We start from the raw sequence: 21,097 nt of genomic DNA, 5'->3' as shown, positions 1-21,097 counted from the left end.
TCATTTCTGCTACACTGAGTTTATCTATATGATTCTTTTTAACACCCCAACACTCTGCACCGTACATCATAGCTAGTCGAACAACAGTCCTATAAAATTTTTCTTTAAGCTTTCATGGAATACGCCGATCACATTAGACCTCGGACGCACCTCTCCATTTCATCCATCTTATTTTAATTCTTTGGGAAACCTCATCCTCTAAATCACCTCTTTTACTTATGATTGAACCTAGGTACCTAATACAATCACTCTGAGGAATCTCTTTATCATCAAGTATCACCACCTCATCATCTGCCCGATCATGACTAAAGTTACAAACTAGATATTCTGTCTTTGATCTACTAAGTTTAAAGCCTTTTGATTCCAAAGCTACTCTCCATGATTCTAATTTGGTATTAATCCCCACTTGGGTCTCATTTATCAAAACAATATCATCTGCAAAAAGCATACATCAGGGGACCTCATCTTGAATGTCTTTGGTTAATTCATCTATTACCAGTGCAAATAGATATGGGCTTAAAGTTGACCCTTGATGTAGCCCAACTGTTATCGGGAATTCATTACTTTGTCCCCCCAATGTTCTAACACTAGTCACTGACCCATCATACATATCATTAACTATATCTACATATTTACTTGCAACACTTTTTTTCTCTAGTACTTGCCAAATTAACGCTCTAAGGACTCTATTATAAGTTTTTTCTAGGTCAATAAATACCATATGAAGGTCTTTCCTACAATCTCTATACCTTTCCATAAGTCTCATAATTAGGTAAATAGCCTCCGTTGTAGATCTTCCCGGCATAACCCAAATTGGTTCTCCGTAACTGTAGTTAAGTGTCTCAAACGGGTTTCAATTATTCTCTCCTATAATTTCATCGTATGGCTCATCAATTTAATGCCCCTATAGTTATTGCAACTTTGAATATCTCCTTTATTTTTGTAAATCGGAACCACGACGCTTCTCCTCCATTCATCTGGCATTTTCCCTGTGCTCATAATCTTATTAAACAACTTAGTCAACCAAACTAGTCCATGGGTTCCTAAGCTCTTCCATACTTCAATTGGGATTTCATCAAGACCTTGTGTCTTGCCTAGTTTCATCCTCCTTAAAACTTCTTTTATTTCAGACATCGAAATTCTACGTGTATAAGTTCGGACATTGGTGCCTTGGTGAAAGGTGTAATCGTCCGAATCATAAATGCTTGAAGAATGCTCATTTAGTAAACTAAAGAAATAGGTTTCCCATCTTTTCTTAATGTCCTCCTCACAAACTAATACTTTACCATCTCCGTTTTTGATACATCTAACATGATCAAGATCTTTACTCTTTCTATCCCTCATCTTAGCTATCTTATAAATAGATTTTTCCCCTTCCTTCGTGCCCAACTTTTTGTATAACTCATCATACTTCTTTTCTCTTGCTTTTCCCACAATTTTCTTATCTTCATTTCCATCCAACCTATACCTTTGAAGATCCTCAACATCTTTAGTTCTTTGCCATGTCTTAAAACTAGCTTTTTTATTCCTAATGGCAACTTGAACCTCACTATCCCACCACCACGTCTCTCTATAAGAATGGAGCTTTCCTTTTGATTCACCTAGGACATCTTTAGCCACCTTCTTAATACACATAGCCATCTCATTCCACATTGCATTGGTATCCCTTTTAAAATCCCATTTTCCTTTTTTGACTACTTCATTAACGAAGTTTTTCGAGCACTCTCCTTTCAAATTCCGCCATCTTATTCTGGGATAGTTTACCTTAGACCTTTTATGTGTTATTGGGATTAAGCACATATCCAAGACCACAAGTCTATGTTGTGCCAACTCTATGTTGTGCAGTTAAGCTTTCCCCCGGTATCACCTTGCAATCCTTGCACAACAATCTATCAGTCCTTCTAATTAGGAAGAAATCTATTTGGCTTCTGTGCTGTCCATTTTTGAAGGTAATTAAATGCTCCTCTCTCTTTTGAAGTAAGTATTTGTAATAGATAGATCAAAAGCAATAGCAAAATCTAAAATTGAAATCCCCTCCTAATTCCTTTCTCCAAAACCATATCCTCCATGTACACTCTCATATCCTCTTTGATCTTTTCCAATATGTCCATTTAAATCACCTCCTATGATAATCTTTTCTCCTTGACGAAATCCTTGTATTAATCCATCCATATGTTCCTAAAATTCTAGCTTTAGACTTTCATCTAATCCTACTTGAGGTGCATATGTACAAATTATATTTACGAGCTCTTTCTCCATTACAAGCTTGATAGCAATAATCCTATCACCCACTCTTTTAACATCCACCACATCATTTTTTAAATCTTTATCCACTATGATACCCACTTCATTTTTATTTGTTTTATCCCCAGTATACCAAAGTTTAAAGTCGTCCAACTCTTTGGCTCTTTTACCCCTCCATCTAGTCTCTTGAATGCAAGCTACATTAATCCTTCTCCTCATAACATCTATCAATTCTAAGCTCTTACCAATTAAAGATCATATGTTCCAAGATGCCAATCTAATCCTACGTTTATGGACTAGCTTCTTGACCCGCACTCGTCCACACCGTTGGAACCCTTGCCCACTTATCACCGCATCCGGGCGCCGATGTGACATGTTGCTTATAGGGGACGCCCTAACTAACCCTTGCCCACTTATCACTACACCCGGGCCATAGTGTAGCGCATCACTTCTTTTGTCGGGGAACGCCCTAGCATAGCTTTTATCATATAAGGTAAAATCCATGAAAAAAAGGTTTGGCTAGATTTTTTTCCGGTGCCGGCTGCCGACCTGACGCACCAACCCTCCTCCTTTACCCAGGCTTGGGACCTGCAGCAAAACATTGGCGGAGTTGGCTTTTTAAAGAAACTATGAGACAATTTAAGAATCAATTTTGGATTGTTACTTGTGATGGGTGTTGAAGTATTCTCGATAGGGTTTCCAATGTATTGTGTTTCCTTCTTAATGAAACCAGTTTACAAAGGAGTGTTCCTAAATTTCACTCCTATCTCTTTGAAGATATCACCGCATGGTGGTTTTGGGGCCTTCATTGCATTCTAACGCAGTCTCTTCCCCTCTTCTTTCTATTTCCATTGGCTCTTTCCAACATCTTCTGTGGTTTATTATTTTACTGTATTACATGTTATCAAATCCATAGTCCAACCAGAGAGAAAATTTCTCATCTGCAGTTTTGAGAGTCTTGCTTACAGGAAATGCAGTTTTTCTAGTGCTGCCTACCTGCTACTTTCTTCCTGGTTCTTTGAAGTTTTAATCATAAACTAGACCTTCTCATCAATTAAAGAAGGATCATGAAGACTTAATGTGGTTGCTACCCAGATCTATGAAAATCAGTCCAACAGCTACTGATTCTCAGAGTTTCGACAGTTCTACTTGCAGCTTATTACCCAGCCAATGGACCTCCAACCTCGAGGAGTTATTGCATCTGACAAAGAGGTAACGTCATCCACTTCTGAAGCAGCTCTGGTGGCTTGATCTCCCACCAGTCCTATGTATCTATTTTCTGTGAAACTGTTTTCCTGCATTTTTTTTTTTTTCCTTGATGATCTACACTTCAGGTTATGCTATACATCCTTACTTTATGCATTATATTCGAATCAGTGTTCTCTTCAATGGTAGTGTATGCTGCATTGGCTTAATGCGTTTTGACTGCTGTATTTTGACTACGAAATCCATCTATTTCTGCTGCCTAATGTTTTAGTATTGGTAGTCTAAAATGGCAGAGTCTAAGTGATATAACCACGAGATTTCCCCTGGCAAAAACTCTAATTTGGGTCCCAAGTGGCATAACTAGGGGCTGGCCAAACCCCTCTAGGGGCAATTTGGACATTTTTTCCTCCTCCTATTTGGTTGATTATTTTATTCCCAGTAATTTTGTTTTGTTTTTCTGAATCCAAATCTGTTTTTAATTCCTTATTTGAATCAATTAAGTGATTTCTAGCGCTATTAGGAATCTATTTTAAATTAATATTCCTTAAGGACAATTAGGTCTTTTAATTCAAGTTAACTTCTTTTAATTGTGTGGTCATTATTAATTAGTTGTAAGGGGGATCTGAGTCTATAAAGGAACCCGCAGTTGAGTCAGGTCTTTATTTCCCAATTAGAGTCTTAAGTCTTTCCCACCTTGTGTGAGGCTATAAGTAGCCCACCCACTCATTGTAAACTTTAGTTTAATTGAATAAAGAATCTGAGAATTGAGGGGAACAACGTTGAGTATTTTGATAGATTTTCTTCAAGTCAAGCTTCTTTTCCAATCTCCAGCATCAGTTCAACAATTCCAGAACCTTCAAAAGTACACACACCCCATCATCCCCTTCTCCTTCCTCCTCTCACACTCGCAGCCCATCCCCTCCCCTCCCTTTCGTGTGCATCCCCTAGGACTCCTCCCTCACCCATTGCAGCCTCCAAGAAACCCCTCCCACCCCCCGTCATCGTTCCTAAGCCAGTAAGCCCCTCCCTCACCCCCTGTGATCATCCCTAAGCACCTCTCCCACCCCTGTGATATACCTAAAAGACTCCCCAACACGCACCTTGACCTTGTGTGCCACCTCCCTCTTCTTTCCCCATTAAGCTCCTTCCCTTTCTCCCTTTCTTTCTTGCAGCAACTCTTTTGGGGGGGGGGGGGGGGAGAAGAAGAAAAAGGAAAGAAACGAGAAAAGAAAGAAGAGGAAAGCAAGAGAAACAAAAGTAAGGATCCAAAAAACCCCTTACAAAATTCCCAAGATCATCTCTAAACCTTCCCATACCCAACCTCAGGCTTCCTAGGAATCCTTAACACATCCTATACTTCTTTGTTATAACCTATATTGATTTTGGGTACCTCAAGATCAACCCACAAGGATATGTTAAAACCCTAACCATTCCCCTACCAACCCATTCAGTTTTGTTAAACCAATTCTTACCCAAAATCCTTACTCATTTAGATCCCAAGATTTATCTTCTCGTCCATGTCGACAACCCCTAACAATCCAACCCATACATAAAATTTTTATCCGTCCCACTTTGGTTTATTAATAACATTTAAACCCTAGGTTTGGGTAACCAACTGCTGGTATAACAAGAAAAATTCTGGGCTAACCCTAATACTGGGGAATTATTTCAATAAACCCTAACCCTAGAATTGGGTTACATCACTAAGTCTATCACTGATTCTTTACAAGTCCAAATTCTATCTGTTTACTTTGGGCTTTCAGCTGTTTAAGTCTATATCCATACTGAACAAAAAAACACGAATTTAACTAAAGATCCTCTTGCTCCTGACCTCAACACATCTCTATTACTGCCCATGGTGAATGGATGTGAGGCAGAAAAAGAACTCTATCACTAAAAATTGGGTACTAAGTAGTGTTGAACACTGTGCAAATTTCAGTCAAAACCAGGTGAAATTTTGCCAAAGTTTTAGTCATTGGGAAAAACAAGACGATATAGTTAAGGATATGTATGATGGTTCGGTGACTAGTGTTAGAACAGTGGGGGGACAAAGTAATGAATTCCCGATAACAGTTGGGCTACATCAAGGGTCAACTTTAAGCCCATATCTATTTGCACTGGTAATGGATGAATTAACCAAAGACATTCAAGATGAGGTCCCCTGGTGTATGCTTTTTGCGGATGATATTGTGTTGATTGATGAGACCCAAGTGGGGATTAATACCAAATTAGAATCATGGAGATTAGCTTTTGAATCAAAAGGCATTAAACTTAGTAGATCGAAGACAGAATATTTAGTTTGTAACTTTAGTCATGATCGGACAGATGATGAAGTGGTGATACTTGACGATAAAGAGATTCCTCAGAGTGATTGTTTTAGGTACCTAGGTTCAATCATAAGTAAAAGAGGTGGTTTAGAAGATGAGGTTTCCCAAAGAATTAAATAGGGTGAATGAAGTGGAGAGGTGTGTCCAGGGTCTTATGTGATCAGCATATTCCATTAAAGCTTAAAGGAAAATTTTATAGGACCGTTGTTCGACCAGCTATGATGTACGGTGCAGAGTGTTGGGCTGTTAAAAAGAATCATATAGATAAACTCAGTGTAGCAGAAATGAGGATGCTAAGATGGATGAGTGGCAAAACTAGGATGGATAAGATAAGAAACGATCATATTAGAGTGGTCTGGGAGTTGCTCCCATAAGTGATAAGCTTAGAGAAAGTCGTTTGAGGTGGCACGGCCACGTTCAACGGAAACCTATAAATGCTCCTGTACAGAGAAGTGATATAATCCATATTGAAGGAACTATAAGAGCTAGGGGTAGACCTAAGATAACCTTAGGAGAAGTGGTGAGAAAGGATATGTATAGCTTAGGCTTGTATCTAGAATGGCCTCGAACAGAACTGATTGGAGGGCAAGAATCCATGTAGCCGACCCCACTTAGTTGGGACAAGGCTTATTATTGTTGTTGTTGTTGTTGTTGTTGTTGTTTTGGTCATTGGGAAAAACAAGACGAAACATGCCAACTGAAATTTTAATACCATATCTCAGTCCAGGAATTTTGACTGAGATAGATTGCATCGAGTTGGTCGAAACAGCACCTTTTTTAGGGTTTATTCCTTTATTTCAACGAGATATGCTGAAAGTCTATGGTTTCGACACTGGTCCTCGCCCATGGCTTTGGCACAGAACAGTAGACATGGAGATTACAGAATGATCTTTCCCTACATCACCTTTCGACCTACTTTAGACATATTTTGCTGAGTAAATCTTCACTCAACAGCACTTCTCCCAGGTGAGTAAATAAGAAAGAAAGACCAGTGGGTTTTTACAAATTGAAAATTGAGAATCTGCAGGTTCTTGTCTTCTTGAACAATAAAAATTATCATAGGGGATTTGAAAGGGGAGAGATAAGAGAGACTGGGTAAGTACATTGACAAGACAACCCAGAACTTAGACTAATAGTGTTGAAAATCTGTCGAAATTTACTGCAGAAAATACCCGCTTTCAGTCAAGATGATTGAAATTTGGACACCATCTCGGTTTCAAAGCTGGCCAAAACTGGCCTTGAAACCGAGATTTCGAACGTTGGTGTCAAAAAGCATCACTTGCAGCCCATGTAATGTTTCATTCTCTTGCTAAGGATTTTGGAAAGATCTCCATGAAAGTTATTCTCAAGCAAGGAGCATATCATGGACATATGAACTTTACAAAAAGCTGTCCCACTTCTCTCAAGGTGACAAATCTCTTAATGACTACTTGAGCACCTGATACGGCACCCGGAAGATTTACGAATTTGTCAACCAGATACTCTAGTAGCAAAGAACAGAGTTTCATGTTGCCAAATTCCTAGCTGGTCATGATCATGACTATCAAGCTGTTAAGAGGCAGCTTCTTATTGGTAAAAGAGTGCTCTATCTTAACGAGGTTTTCTCCCATTTGCATCGGCTAACTACCACTCTTAAGTCTGGTTCAACTTCTGCCTCCACAAGGAACACTGCTTTTATTGATGATTGAGAGGCCTATGTTCTGGTGAAGGTTGCAGACAGTTTCATGGTCACGGCCGTGGCTCCACCAATTGTGGTTCCGGAGGACAACAAGTAGATAAATCCTCACATCAGTATACATATTGTAGTAAGCTGAATCATATGATTGATACTTGCGGTGCAACAAAAGGTAAACCAGATTGAGCTAATGAGATAGCCAATACAGTCATTAATAGAACTGTTGATCATAACAAACTAGAAACACAACTCTAGTAGCTCTGTCCACTAGGTCAGATTGCGTGATGACTACAAACAACTCCTTAAGCGTCTTCAACATCTTGAAGCTTCTCCATTCTCCACTTCTAGTACTACTTTCCATCTTTGCTTACTCTACTTCCAGACCATGGATTTCCATTACAAATTATTTGTCTCCTGTTGCCCTTGTTAATGGCTATTTTATCAAGGTGATTGGTGATAGAGTTGTTTCTCCCAATACATCCCCAAACCTCTCCTATCCTACTTATTCATAAAATGGCTTTAAGTCTATTATTTGTTAATCAACTTACAAGTCTCTTAATTTATCTATTACATTTCAAACAAGGACAATTGGTGGAGGGCTTGAACAAGCCAGTATATATTACTTGGATGGTACTGGACCCTCAAATGCTGCTGCTGCCTCTACCTCTACATCATTTTGAAGGAATTTTCACCCTGGTCACCCCTCTTTCCGGAAGCTCCAGTTGATGGTTCCTACCTATCGTTCATTCTGGCTTCTGCAGCCTTGAGTGTGAAGCTTGTGAACTTGAGAAGCACCATCATTTTTCTGTTCCAGCTTGTAGTGCTTCTCATAGTAGATTTCTCTTGATCATTTTGATATCTGGGTTCCTTATCATGTCAGTTATACATCAGGCTTTTTATATTTTATTAGTTTCGTCGATTCCCAATTGACTTGATTTAATTTACTAAAGCATAGATCATACTTCTCAAATTTTTATAACGAAGTCAATACTCATTTTGATATTTCTGTAAAAATCTGTTGGTCTGATAATGCATTGGAATTTGTTCAAAAAAAAATTCTGATTTTTTTTCCTTATAGTTCATCAAACCAATTGTTTATATATTCCTAAACAAAATGGAGTTGCAGAATTAAGAATAAGTATATATTGGATGTTGCCCGAGCCCATGATGCTTCACATAAATGTTCCTATAGTTTCCTGGTTTGATGCATTTTGACTGCTTGCTTTTTGATTCATCAAATGCCTTCTTTAGTATTGAATAACAACTTAATAAGGTTCCCTTTTCTGTTCTTCATCCTGACATACCCATGTTTTCACTTCTACCAAATATTTTTGGTAGGACAAGCTTTCTCCAAGGACTATCGGCTGCAACTTTTTAGGATATTCTTGTACCAGAAGGGGTATCATTGTTATGATCCTATTTCTCACCAGTAGCTTGTTAGCACCTCAAGGTTACTTTTTCCGAGAATTCGACATATCATTCTTTTCCAGTGGCTCCTCTAACCTTTTTCTACAGACCCTTAAACTTTTGCCACTTCTGGATCCTTCTTCCACTCCAACAGCACCCCACTTACTAGTTAACTATTGCCAGCAACAACGGCTTCCTTTGGATAGGGTACCTTCCTTCTCTGCTCACCCTGTCAAGTTCAACACTAACCCATCTCCTTGCCCTGAGGTTCCTACAGACCTAAAAGTCACTCTACGAAAAGGTACTCACTGATGCACTCAAAATCTACTCGTATATTTGTTGCTTATTTGTTTCTATCACTAATGCTCCTCCTCACTACCTTTACATTTTCTTTATCTTCTAATTTTGCCCCAAGCTTTAATGTTGAGGCTCTTGTTCATGCTTTGGAAAGGTCTGACAGACTTAAAGAGATGGAAGCAGCATTGTCCCCCTAAAACTTGGTTCCTTGTGGATTTACCTCCTAGCAAAGATTATGTTTGTTGCTGATGGGTGTGCACTACTAAGTATAGCCCTAATGGATTTGTTGAGCATCTCAAGGCCCAACTGGTAGCGGAAGGAAATACCCAAACCTATCAGGCTGACTATCTCAAGAGCTTCTCTCTTGTGGCTCGGTTGAATTCTATGCAGGTTCTTATCTCTTTAACTGTAAATCTTAATTGGCCCCTCTATCAGCTCGGTGTTATAGTGCCTTCTCATATGGTTGATCTTGAAGGGAAGTTAGATCAAAGCAACCATCAAGTGCTATTGCTCAAGGAAGTCTTCTGGCAAGGTATGCAGGCATAAAGCTATTTATGGGTTGAATGAATCTCCACGTGCTTAGTTTGACAAGTTCAACTTCACTATTACTCTGATTCTTCCAAAAGCTATTCGGATCACTTTGTATTTGTTTGGTTTACTCTAAAGTTGTAATAATCACTGTGGTGTATGTGGATGACATCATTGTATCCAGTAATGGTGAGACTGAGATTATTAATGTCAACACTTAATTTTTATTTTCATTTTCAGATGAAAGGTTTAGGATATTTCTGGTACTTTCACGGTAAGTCCTACATATCAAGAAACAAATTAACTCATCTCAAAGAACCCTGTCCTTGATATATCATCTAAAACAGGACTTCTAGCTGCAGACATTTCATACTCCCATGGACCCACCCCAAACATATAAAACAGATGGTAGTGAAGACTTTGGACACCAACACCAGTATAGAAAACTGGTTGGAAAACTAATCTATTTAACAGTCCCAATGCCTGATCTTTCTTGAACTGCTGGAATAGTTATACAGTTATACGCAAAGTCCCAAGAAAAATCTACTGGGAAATTGTTTGTCGCATCTTGACTTAGTTAAAGAATTCTCCAGTATATTAATATTGTGGGATATGGATTTGGGCTGGAGCTCTTGGTGATAAACACTCTACTACTAGGTATTGTGCCTGTGTGGACGGTAACCTTGTTACTTAGTGAAGCAAGAAGCAAACCATTGTTGCTAGATCAAGTGCTAAAGCTGAATATTGAGCTATGCCTCAAAACTGCAGCTGAGTTAGTGTGGCTGAAATCTACTCAACTTGAGATGGGTTTTCCTATCTCTTTGCCTATGAAGATGTTACATGGTAACTAGGCTGTGACCTATATTGCAAGTGACCTTTTCTTCCATGAGTAGACGAAGCATATTCAAGTTGACTGCAACTTTGTTAGAGATACCACTCATAAGAAGTTAATCAGCGCCTTTGTTAATTCCTACAGCTAACCAACTTGAAGATATCACTGCAAAGCCACAATTAGGCCCTACCTTCAAAAATGAATGTTTCAAGCCAGGATGGGAGATCTATATGCTCCAGCTTGAGGGGGAGAGTTGAAGTATTCTTGATAGGGGAAATTGACCAATATGTACTGTGGGGTTACAAATGAGTTATGGGCATTGTTGTCACAAGACTCCGATCTGGCTCGTCTTAGCTACATTTGGTCTGGATGACAGGTCCCAGCCTGGAGCCAAGCACTCACTGAAGTCTGCTTGTGGTAGGAAAGAACACGTTAGAGGCCCCGGACATCACTGGGGGGAAAACCTCTGATGGCAAAGTCAGAAAGTTGGTCAACAAGTTTCTTTCTCTCTAGAGGAACTTAACAAAGCTATCAAACTTGGAACCCAATGAAAAGTGGGATTACCTGGTATTTATAGGCTTCAATTAATTGATGGTAGCATGTTAAAGTGAAACAGTATACCCTTTGATATAAGCACGAAATTCCCCCTGGCCGAAACCCTAATTTGGGCCCCAATGCCCAACCCAAGTGACGTAACTAGGGACTGGCTGAAACCCCCTAGGGGCAATTTGGTAATTCTCCCCTCCTAATTAGTTGATAACTTTTATTCCAGTAATGTTGTTTCATTTTTATGAGTCCAAATCTGTTTTTATTTACCAGTTTGAGTCAGTAAGTGAGTCCTAGCTAGAGTTGAAATGACTCTATTTAAATTAAGATTCCTTTTGGATAATTATGTATCTTTATACAAGTTAAGTTCTCTTATTGTGGTTGTTATTTAAGGGTTGTAAGGGCGATCCTAGGCAATAAAGGATTCCCCAGTTGAGTCAGCCTTACTTTGTAATTAGAGTCTAAGTCTTTCCCTCCACTTGTAAGGCTATAAACAGCCCACCCATTCATTAAGTTGAATTATAAAAACTAAAAATTAAAAAAAAAATAGGAAAAAAAAAGTATCTGAATTAGAAAAAAACAGTTGTAGTCTTCTTGGAAGGGCCAGGGTTTAGTTTTGAGAGTCACCACCCTCAAGTCCAGCTTCTTCTTCCAATCTGCAGCATCATTTCAACAGACAGCACCCTCCACAAGTAAATAAAGCAGCCCTACCCCCTCACCTTCCCTTCTCTCCCACTCAACACCACTTCCCGACCTTGCGCAAATATCCCCTCCCCCTTCCCAACCCTGCGACATCTCCACCAGCCCCCTCCCACTCCTGTAGCAACCCTAGATAGCTCCCCCCACCCACCCCTTGACCTTGTGGCAACTCCCCCCTTCCTTTCCCCCTTCTTTCTCGCAGCAGATCTGAAACCAGAAAAAGAAAAGGAAAAGAAAGAAGGAAAGAGAAAGATCAAGAAAGATTGCCCAAGAATCCTTCCCATACCCAAAGAATCAACCCATAGTGATTTTTGGGAATCCCAAAACCAGCCCATGAGAATTTGTTAAAACCTTAAACATCTCAAAACCCACCTGTATCAAATTCGCCCATCTCTAACTATCTCTAAACCATCCCATAGGGATTCGTTAGAATCCTATCTCAAAACCTCCCCATAGGGATTTGTTACTTCTCTGATCCATCACAAACCAACCCATCAAGAATTGTTACAACCCTAGCCTTCCCAAACCCAACCCATAATCAAAAACCCAAATTTAATAATTTTATCCATCCTATTATCAAATTTGTTAATTATTTTGCTGGTCTCAAGAGGACCAACAGGAGATTAGGCTAACCTTAACTCTAGGGAAAACAATCACAAAACCCTTACTCTAGAACTTGGTTACATCAATTTGGTATAAGAGATATGGATGAACTAGAAATTGCTAGACAACTTGAATTAATCAAAAAGGCCCAACAGGAGATTATGGTATAGTTGCAATGCATAGCCAACCAAGTGCAAGATTTAAATGCAAGGGTGACTCATCTGGAGCAGGCAAGGAATGGAGAACCCATTCAAACACCAGCGCCACCACCTCCACCAGCACCAAGGCTGAACTTGCAAGCATGGTGGGAGATCTCGCTCTCGAGCAAGATCTCGCCACTCCAAAATAGAGAGATCTCGACCGAGATGGCGAGATCTCGGTCGAGATCTACCAAAATTTTGGCCTAATCTCGGTGACCCATCTCGATGGGTTTTAGGGCCCAGGTTGGGCTGAAATTTGGTATTTAGTCTATTTAAGGCCTTTTGAACACATTGGTGGCCTTAGAATTGTGAGAAAGTAACCCTAACTACGTCTTCTAAGTCAACCCTATGTGTAAAACCGAAATGTAGAGATATCAAGTAATTCATGTTATCAACTATAAAGTATTAAATACATTACACATCAAACTATCAAAGAACTTAATGGCTTCAAAATTTTACAACCATAAGAAGTTTTAGACTTTTAGTAAGTCATAAATCATAATCCATAAGTTCACAATCACAATCACAAGAGTATGTGAGTAATAAGATTACAAGACAAGCAAGAATATCACTCAGCATTCTGCATCAACTGATTCTGAACGGTGGCCACATATAACTCCCAAGTCAACTCATCACTATAGTATGCCACATATAGGTTTAACTGTCACATTAAATTGGTTTCCATAAAAGTTAGATCAAAGCTTGTGGATCAACATATATTTACACTAAACTCACACACCCACTGTAGAATATTCTATTTGAGAAAAATTCAAATTTGGGGAAAAATCTTACCTTTGTTGTAGATCTAGTTGAAATAGGCTTGAATGATGATAATTTGATGTTGTAGATGTCTTAAAGATGTTTAGAAGTTGAATCCCCAACAAATTCCGACAAAAAATCAAGTTTCTGGCAATTTTTTATGGTTGCAGCGAGATCTTAGCGAGATCTCGGCGAGATATGGCGAGATCTTGGCGAGATATGGTGAGATCTCGCCTCTCATCTCGTCTCGCTATGTCAAAATAGCGAGATATCTCGTGAGATCTCGGCGATATCTCGCGAGATCTCCCACCATGCTTGCAAGTTTATGTACTCCACAGAGAAGCCAATTCAAAGGTATAAGGAGGAAGGTGATGCTGAGCTATTCCAGAGACAGGAGTGGACACACCAGAGAGTCCAGATATGATAACCCCATGTACAACAGATACAATGTTGAAGAAAGACAACAAGAGAACCCCGAAGCAGCACAACCCACACTAGAGGATCACATTTGATCCTACTTCACTGGAGTCGAGGACCAAAGAAGTGGTGCAAACCATCACAAGGAAACTCGAACTTAAGGAGTTCAATGGTTCATTGGATCCTTAAATTTCTATAACTGGAGGGCTGCCCTTAATGACAACTCCAACTAGTATAACCTATTTAAGGATAGGAACACGAAACTAGACAAAGCTACATTGGTAAAGCTTCCAGAGATTGGTGGAACATGATGGAAAGAGAACTGTAAGGGTAAAGAACCAACACTTGGAATCGAATGCAACGGAGTCAACAGAGAGGTACCTACCAGAACACTAGAAGGCAAGACTCCAGGAGCAGTTCCATACTCTCAAACAGGTCACCATGTTCGTAGCTAACTATGAGCAACAGTCCAACACCCAGACATCCAAGACAGGCACTAGAGAAAGCAAGCAACTTACCATGAGATGGTTCAAGCTTGGTTTAAAGCAGGATATATAGATGGCCCTAGGAGTGACAGACATCATATATCTTCGAGATTTATTTGATAAGGCTCTCTGTGAAGAAGCCCTACTATCTCAAAAGAAGCAATTCAGTCAAGACTAAAGAAGAGATCCACCCAACAACAAACCCCACACACCCTCTGTAGAAATCACACAAAAGGTGTCGAACCCAATCAGAGCAGAAAACAAGGTCCAATTTTCAACAACAACCTTGATGAGTTTTTATATTGTCATGCATAGAACAAAATTCCATCGAAACTTGCGAAATTTCCACTAAAATTTTCCATTTTGGGAACCTCGAAATGAAAAACTAGGGGACTGAAAAAAATCCCAAGTTTCGATCGAAACAGTCAAAATTTCGTTGAAACTTGTTGAAACCTCGAAACTTGTCAAAACCTGGTTCAACCCAGCTGGACTAGCTAGTTCATGAGAAATAAAAATTCCAAAATTTCGTGGGAAACATGGAAAATTTCGTGGAAACCTGGGAAATTTCATGGAAAACTAGGAAATTTCATGGAAACCTGGGAAATTTCGTGGAAACCTGAGACTTTTTCCTGTAAGTTTTGTAGCTTTCCCAAATTTTCAAATTTTCTATTTCTTTCATGTTTCCCCAAATACCACGACAAATACCCCCTCCATCAAGACTTCCCTATCCAAATTGCATATTCCCTCAGACTAGTTATCTTAGGCATGTTGATGACCAGACTTAGAAAGTTACAGTTGTCGATTACCTTGACAACCATAGGCATAAAATGTCATGGGATGTCTATGTTTGTTGGTTGGAGGAGAGGATGTTACAGGCATAGTACTACTCAACTCACAGGTTGGATCCACTCTTGGCACTCCTCTTGGAACTAAGTTGTACTTTCCTTTTATTGGCAATTACTTTGTATTTGATGTTTTAAAGTTAGAAATTATATATTGAATGTTATGTACTTAAGTAGTTAAGTTCATAGTGTACTTCTCGGACAACTCTCCATTGATGTTATGAACATTGAATGACATTTCTACATGGACTTTTTTAGCAAAATACAGTCAATGTGTTCTTGTACTCTAATTAGCTTAAATGCAAAGTCCCACACTAAAATATTCCCTAAAACCTGTCAAAACTTCTTGTCTAAACGTGCACGAAAAAGTCCTAAGTTTCCTCAAAATTTCCCTTTTTTCCCAACTAGGTTTCTCATTTTCACCTAGTCGAAACTTGAGTTTCCCTCTAATTTTTTTCTAGGTTGTCATGAGAGAGGACATTTTGCTAGAGAGTGTCCTAAGAGGAAAGGACATGCAGTCCTAGACACCAACAAGCAAGACCCAGTGGAGACACACGAGTTTCACCACTAGAATTTGAGCTAGACAGGGAGTACAGTGAAGATCGTATAGATCTAGAAGCTCAATTGAACATGATGTCCAAGATTTTGGTAATCCAAACTGATGGAGAGGATGGGAGGAGGAAAACTATCTTCCACCATGTTATCCCAGGCCATGTGGACAGTGGCAGCAATGTCAACGTGGTCTCAAAGAGTTTCGTATAGAGGACATAACTAAAGACAGAAAAATCTAATGTGAACATAAGGACCCCAGTCTGAAACCCTAGGTGGGCCCCCTGATGGATCCAAGAAGCCCCATAGTGCTAACTAAACCCTTTATGAAGGGTATTTTGGGCATTTTGGCCCATAGTTTTTATTATTTTATTTATAGATTTATTATTAAAATATTCCAAAATTTTAGTTGAGTCCAGTTTGGTAATTTAGGTTTGATTTGGAGTTGTCTTAAGTCTTTTATTGTAATTTGAAGTCAAGTGGAAAGAGTCCAAGTCAAGTCTTTGCTTAGGTCTTAAGTTATTTAATTAGCATGTGCTTAATTAGATAACTTACAGTAGGCTAGTGAGATATCAGATCCAAGGGCTGAGATCGCATAGTAGTTTGATTCTCTCTTAGATTAGATAAGAGTCCAATTTGATAAGTAGAAGGTTCCCACCAATTAAGGGATCCCAAAGTCTATTAAAGTTCTTTGTTTCGGGCTATAAATAGCCTTCCCTTGTAAGTAAAATCAGTTTTGGATGAATAAAAGTTATTGAGTGTTTTGAGTCAGAGTCTCCTGTGTGGGTGGACCTTGGCGGGTGTCAAAGCTTTCAAGAGTTTAATTTTCTGCATTATCTAAAGCATTTAAGCAGTCAAAGCATTCAATTCTAGCATTCATTCAAGCATTGCAGCAAGTTTTGAGCATCTTCATCAAGTTCATCAATCAATCTTCAACTCCAACAAGTAAACCATGTAAGTCAAGAGCCCCCACCCTATCCCCAGTCCTTCTCCCTTGTCCGCCACCTCTCTTCTCCCCTCTCCTTGCTGCCGCAAGCTCTACTGTCCTCTTCCCTCTTAGTCAAACCCTAGAAACCCACCCAAACCCATCCCAAGTCTCCCTTTGCCCTTCCCCTGCCCTTTTTCCTCCACACTAACCTATCCCCTATAGTCTCTAAGCTAAGTCGTTGCTTTTCTTTATGTTACTTCAAAAGTAGCTACTTCAGCTTCAGCCACTTAAATTTCAATATTCCTTTGTATTTCTTATCTAACAAATGGCATCTTCTTCTGGAAATCCTAGCTATTCTTAGCATGATATTGGGGAATGTTGTAAGTCATAAGTTTGAGTCCAGTTATGAGTTTGGTTTGGTCTATTAGAGAATCTTTATTGTTTATGTTTTTTAGTCCCACATCGGGTATCATTGTACTTGCTCATTCATAACTATTATTATAAATAAAGCCCTGCTATGTCACACTAGACATAAGTCAGGATTCCACAAATTCTTCAACATGGTATCAGAGCCAATTCTGATCCAAGAACCCTAGTAAATTCTCATCGCGAAGCCCCACCACCATTGCAACTCACCAATCACCCTTTTGCAAGGTTCTAACCATCACAAATCTGTCGCCTCCACCTCCGCCACCTCCATTGCAACTCCAAAACTCCAGTGACCACCATTGTTTGCAATCTGAACCACTCCTAGACCTTCTGCCAGCCTTAACCATAATCAGCGATAGGCCTAAGAGGATCGACTCATACTAGCAACCTCTTTAGGCTTATTGTTGCTTATTGCCAGGAACCCATAAACCATATGATTGCCTCTAAGGGACATCGTTGCAATTTGCACAGCTCCTAGAGGCATCGCCTCTTTGGTTTGATCCATCTAAAGCCATCGGACTCTTTCCAGCCCTCTTTCAACCTGCTAAATTTTTTTTTCTTTTGAACCCATAGTTCCTCTTACCTGCGATAGTTGCCAGAAGGGTTTCAATGATTCAAAAGTTCATCTAGAACCTATCATCTGACCTAACCAAAATTCCTTCCATGATGAAAAACCCTATTTTTTTTATCTATCTAAGGATTGTGGTTCTGTGAAATCGCAGGGGCCTGTTTTGTAAATTAGAATAGTTCCAAAGGGTTTTTTTGCATATTCAAATAGTTCTAGGGATCTGTATGCAAATTTGAATCTTACCAGAGGTTAGTTGCAAATTCAAATGGTTTTAGGGAGCTATTTGCAAAATTAAATCTTGTTAGGGAACTGTTTGTAAATTTGAATAGTCTTAGGGAATTGTTTGTAAATTCGAATAGTCTTAGGGAGCTCTTTGTAAATTTGAGTGATTTTTTTCTACGATGACTAATCCCACATCTCCCTCGTCTGGTACATCTGAAGAGTCTCCCATGTTTTCCATTCATAGGAATCGTGAGTTTTATCCACTTCAGATGACCACTGTAAAACTTAATGGGACAAATTATCTTAGGGCCTGTTTGGTTACATGAATCAAGATATTTGAAATCTTTGGATTCATGAATGTGAAATTTATACCCATTTGGTTGTGAAAATCCCTGGATTCATGAAATTTAAAGATTCATTTTTTTACACTAAAAACTTGAATCTGTAGATTTATGGGTATACCCCTACTATAAAAGCACTAAACATTTGCGCATTCACAAAAATCACATCGACCAAATAATTTTTCAGAATGAATCCACATATTTCATTCCACAGATTCAGGTTAACCAAATAGTTAATTTTATGAATATCCATAGATTTGAAATCTACAAATTTGAAATCTTAAGATATTTGAAATCTCCAGACTCATATAACCAAACAGGCCCTTAGATGGTCTCGTTCAGTTTCCCTTGTTGTTGGTGCTCTTGGTCTTACTGGCCATCTTGATGGGACTTTTACCAAACCTTCCACATTCGGTCCACAACTTTCCAAGTGGTACACAGATGAATGCTTGATCATAGGTTTTCTCATCAACTCTATTGAATCAAGCATAGTAAACAGTTATCTCCTCCTTCTAGATGCGGCAACTATTTGGAAAGTTGCTAACGATACATATTCCAAAGTAGGCAACGATGCACAGTGCTTTGAAATTAGATGAAAAATCAATCAGTTGCAGCAAAAGGACCTTACTCTTTCTCAGTACTATAACACTCATCGAGGATATTACCAGACTTTAGATTTCTATGGGAAATTTACACTGACGAATGCTGAATATGCTATTGCCTATCAACAATAGGAAAACAACCACAGAGTTAATGAATTTTGATAGGATTGAATATAGAATTTGATCAAATTTGCGCACAGATCCTTTCTAGAGAGCCTTTACCATCTCGGGCCCAAACTTATGCCATGGTAGATACAAAGGACAGCCGACAGATAGCTATGGTACATACACAGAATCCTAGTAGGTCTACATTAGCTGCTGATTCTGGTAATCCTAAGCCTAGTTTTGGTAACTCTGGACCTCTTGTGAAGTGTGAGTATTGTGGGAAGGAACACCATACAGAGGATAAATGTTGGAAATTACGTGGACTTCCAACTAATTCAAACCGAAAATACAAGGGGTGACCCTTGTTCACATCACCAATTCAAACCGAAAATCTGAAATTGTCTAAAGAACAATTCAAAAGTTCAACTAAGAGAATAAATTTCCAGAATTGTTCCACTGGCCATGGAGTTGGATGGTTCTAACTAATTAGTCCAGGCCTTTCTAGTAGAGTAAAATGTCTGCTCCATATGCACACACTCAAACTAAGGACTAAAGTGAGAAGCAAAATAGGAAGATACTAAGCTCTCAATTCATTCATTCAGTAGGCTGACTTAGGCTTGAAGATCCAAAATTCAATTTCTAAGTCTGTGCACTCAAGTCTGGTTACTGATTTCAAGTTTTCAACAACCCAATCAACGATTCTCATCTCAAGTTCTTAGCTACTTGGGTTCTGCCACACAAACTGTGTTCCCCATTCCTCTATTTAGTTCCATGTCTTCCAATAATCAATAAGGACTCAGTTCAATACTCACTTCTTCAATCCAATCAAGTTTGGCCTTCCCTTGTCCTATTTAGTTTTAAAACCTTCAAACATCTTTGCATGATCTTTAGGTTACAAGTTGAAGGGGAACAGGAGTTAGGGAACTAAGATATCCTAGTAACTGTTGTAACATATGAAAACACGCACCAAACTATTGTGTCATTGTAACCATGTATATTAAGAATGCCAAAGTTAGCCCATCGCATTTTATTGTTGGTCCCTTTCAGTACCAAGACAACAATGTCCTAAATCCTAATTCCAGGCCGTTTGATTGAAGGATTCAAGCACAACCATTCATCTCCCTAAAACCTTGACTAGTTCACCCTATTGTGGGATAAGGGAAACCACAGTATAAGAATGTTCATCGGTGCCTTCAATCGCTATTTCTAATAAATCCAGGTCTAATTCTGAATACTAGAACAGCCTTCCATGTTAACCATATAACTTACAACAATTTTACTAGGGGCCTCCAAGAAAATCAGCATAACAGTAAAGAACACCGAAGAAAGGCATCAGGAATCATCACTTACGTGACCAGCAATGGCCAATTCTTGCATCATGTGGGAGTTGGCCCAGTCGGTGGCGACCATCAAGGTCCGAAGCTCCACAAAGCAAAATCTCCTGTCATCTAATTCAGAAACAAAGCCGCTCATAGAAGAAACATCAATAGCCCAATAAACGAGATCGGCATCAGACTCCGCACCCAGGTAAACAAACGAATCTTCCGTCAAAAGAGCGTCAGATTCCCTCAAGAAGTCCTTGCAATCAGCTAAACTCAACCAACCCAGATGCCAAACTGGGACGGAATCATCGGTAGAAGACAAAGAAGAGGCCAAAGGCCTACCTCTCCTGAAGGGCAACACCTTAAAATTCAGCGAGGTTTGACTACCATGGGGTTTCTCCAGAAGAAGATAATCTTTCAAGGTTTCAAGGGCTGAGTTTGGAGAAGTAGAGTCCCCTGCTTTAGGGGTCTTGCTTATAAGAGGATTGCCCGCAAACACATGAGATTGCAAATTGACGGTCATGGTAGAGCTTTGGTAAAGTCCTTTATCTCCTACAAAGGGGGGACGCTTCTGATTCAAGATTTGATTTTGGCGGGAGAATGAATGGAAATACGATGAAGGGAGAAAACAAAACGCGAGAGAAACGAGCATATCTCTCCTGTGCCATTTTTGCTGCAGGCCTGTAAGAAGACGACGGGTTGTTAGGTGATGACTCAGCATTTTAAACCATGCAACGTGGTTCGATGTTATTCGCTCGAAATTGGCAAATCATGAATCCCGCAAGCTTCTCAATTCAGTGATTCTATCAATATAAAAAAATAAAATAAAATAAAAATAATAATAATAATAATAAATAAATAAAAGGTAATTTTCAGAATCCCATGAGGTTTGGTGATAAGGACAAGTTTAACAGAAACTGTTAATTTAATAAATTGGTGAGAAAAATACCCTCGTTTGGAATTT

At 39.2% G+C, this 21,097-nt stretch overlaps 1 protein-coding gene across 2 annotated transcripts in view; it reads right to left on the bottom strand.

Annotated features, from left to right (window-relative positions):
* NUDX19 (nudix hydrolase homolog 19) overlaps positions 1–20,872 on the bottom strand; it is a 68,509-nt gene extending 47,637 nt beyond the window's left edge. The window contains exon 1 of one of the 2 annotated variants that reach the window (XM_089164573.1): positions 20,162–20,872. In XM_089164573.1, the coding sequence (XP_089020699.1) occupies positions 20,162–20,854 (693 nt within the window). In that variant the 5' untranslated portion in view covers positions 20,855–20,872. The remainder of the gene's footprint in view (positions 1–20,161) is intronic. The other variant, XM_089164572.1, reaches the window with a different exon arrangement.
* Between the last annotated feature and the right edge of the window lie 225 nt (positions 20,873–21,097).

The sequence above is a fragment of the Hakea prostrata genome, chromosome 8, assembly GCF_041222555.1.
Source record: "Hakea prostrata isolate BN-2017 chromosome 8, UWA_Hpros_2, whole genome shotgun sequence".
NCBI lineage: Eukaryota > Viridiplantae > Streptophyta > Magnoliopsida > Proteales > Proteaceae > Hakea > Hakea prostrata.
This window is presented reverse-complemented; position numbering and strand designations above follow the sequence as displayed.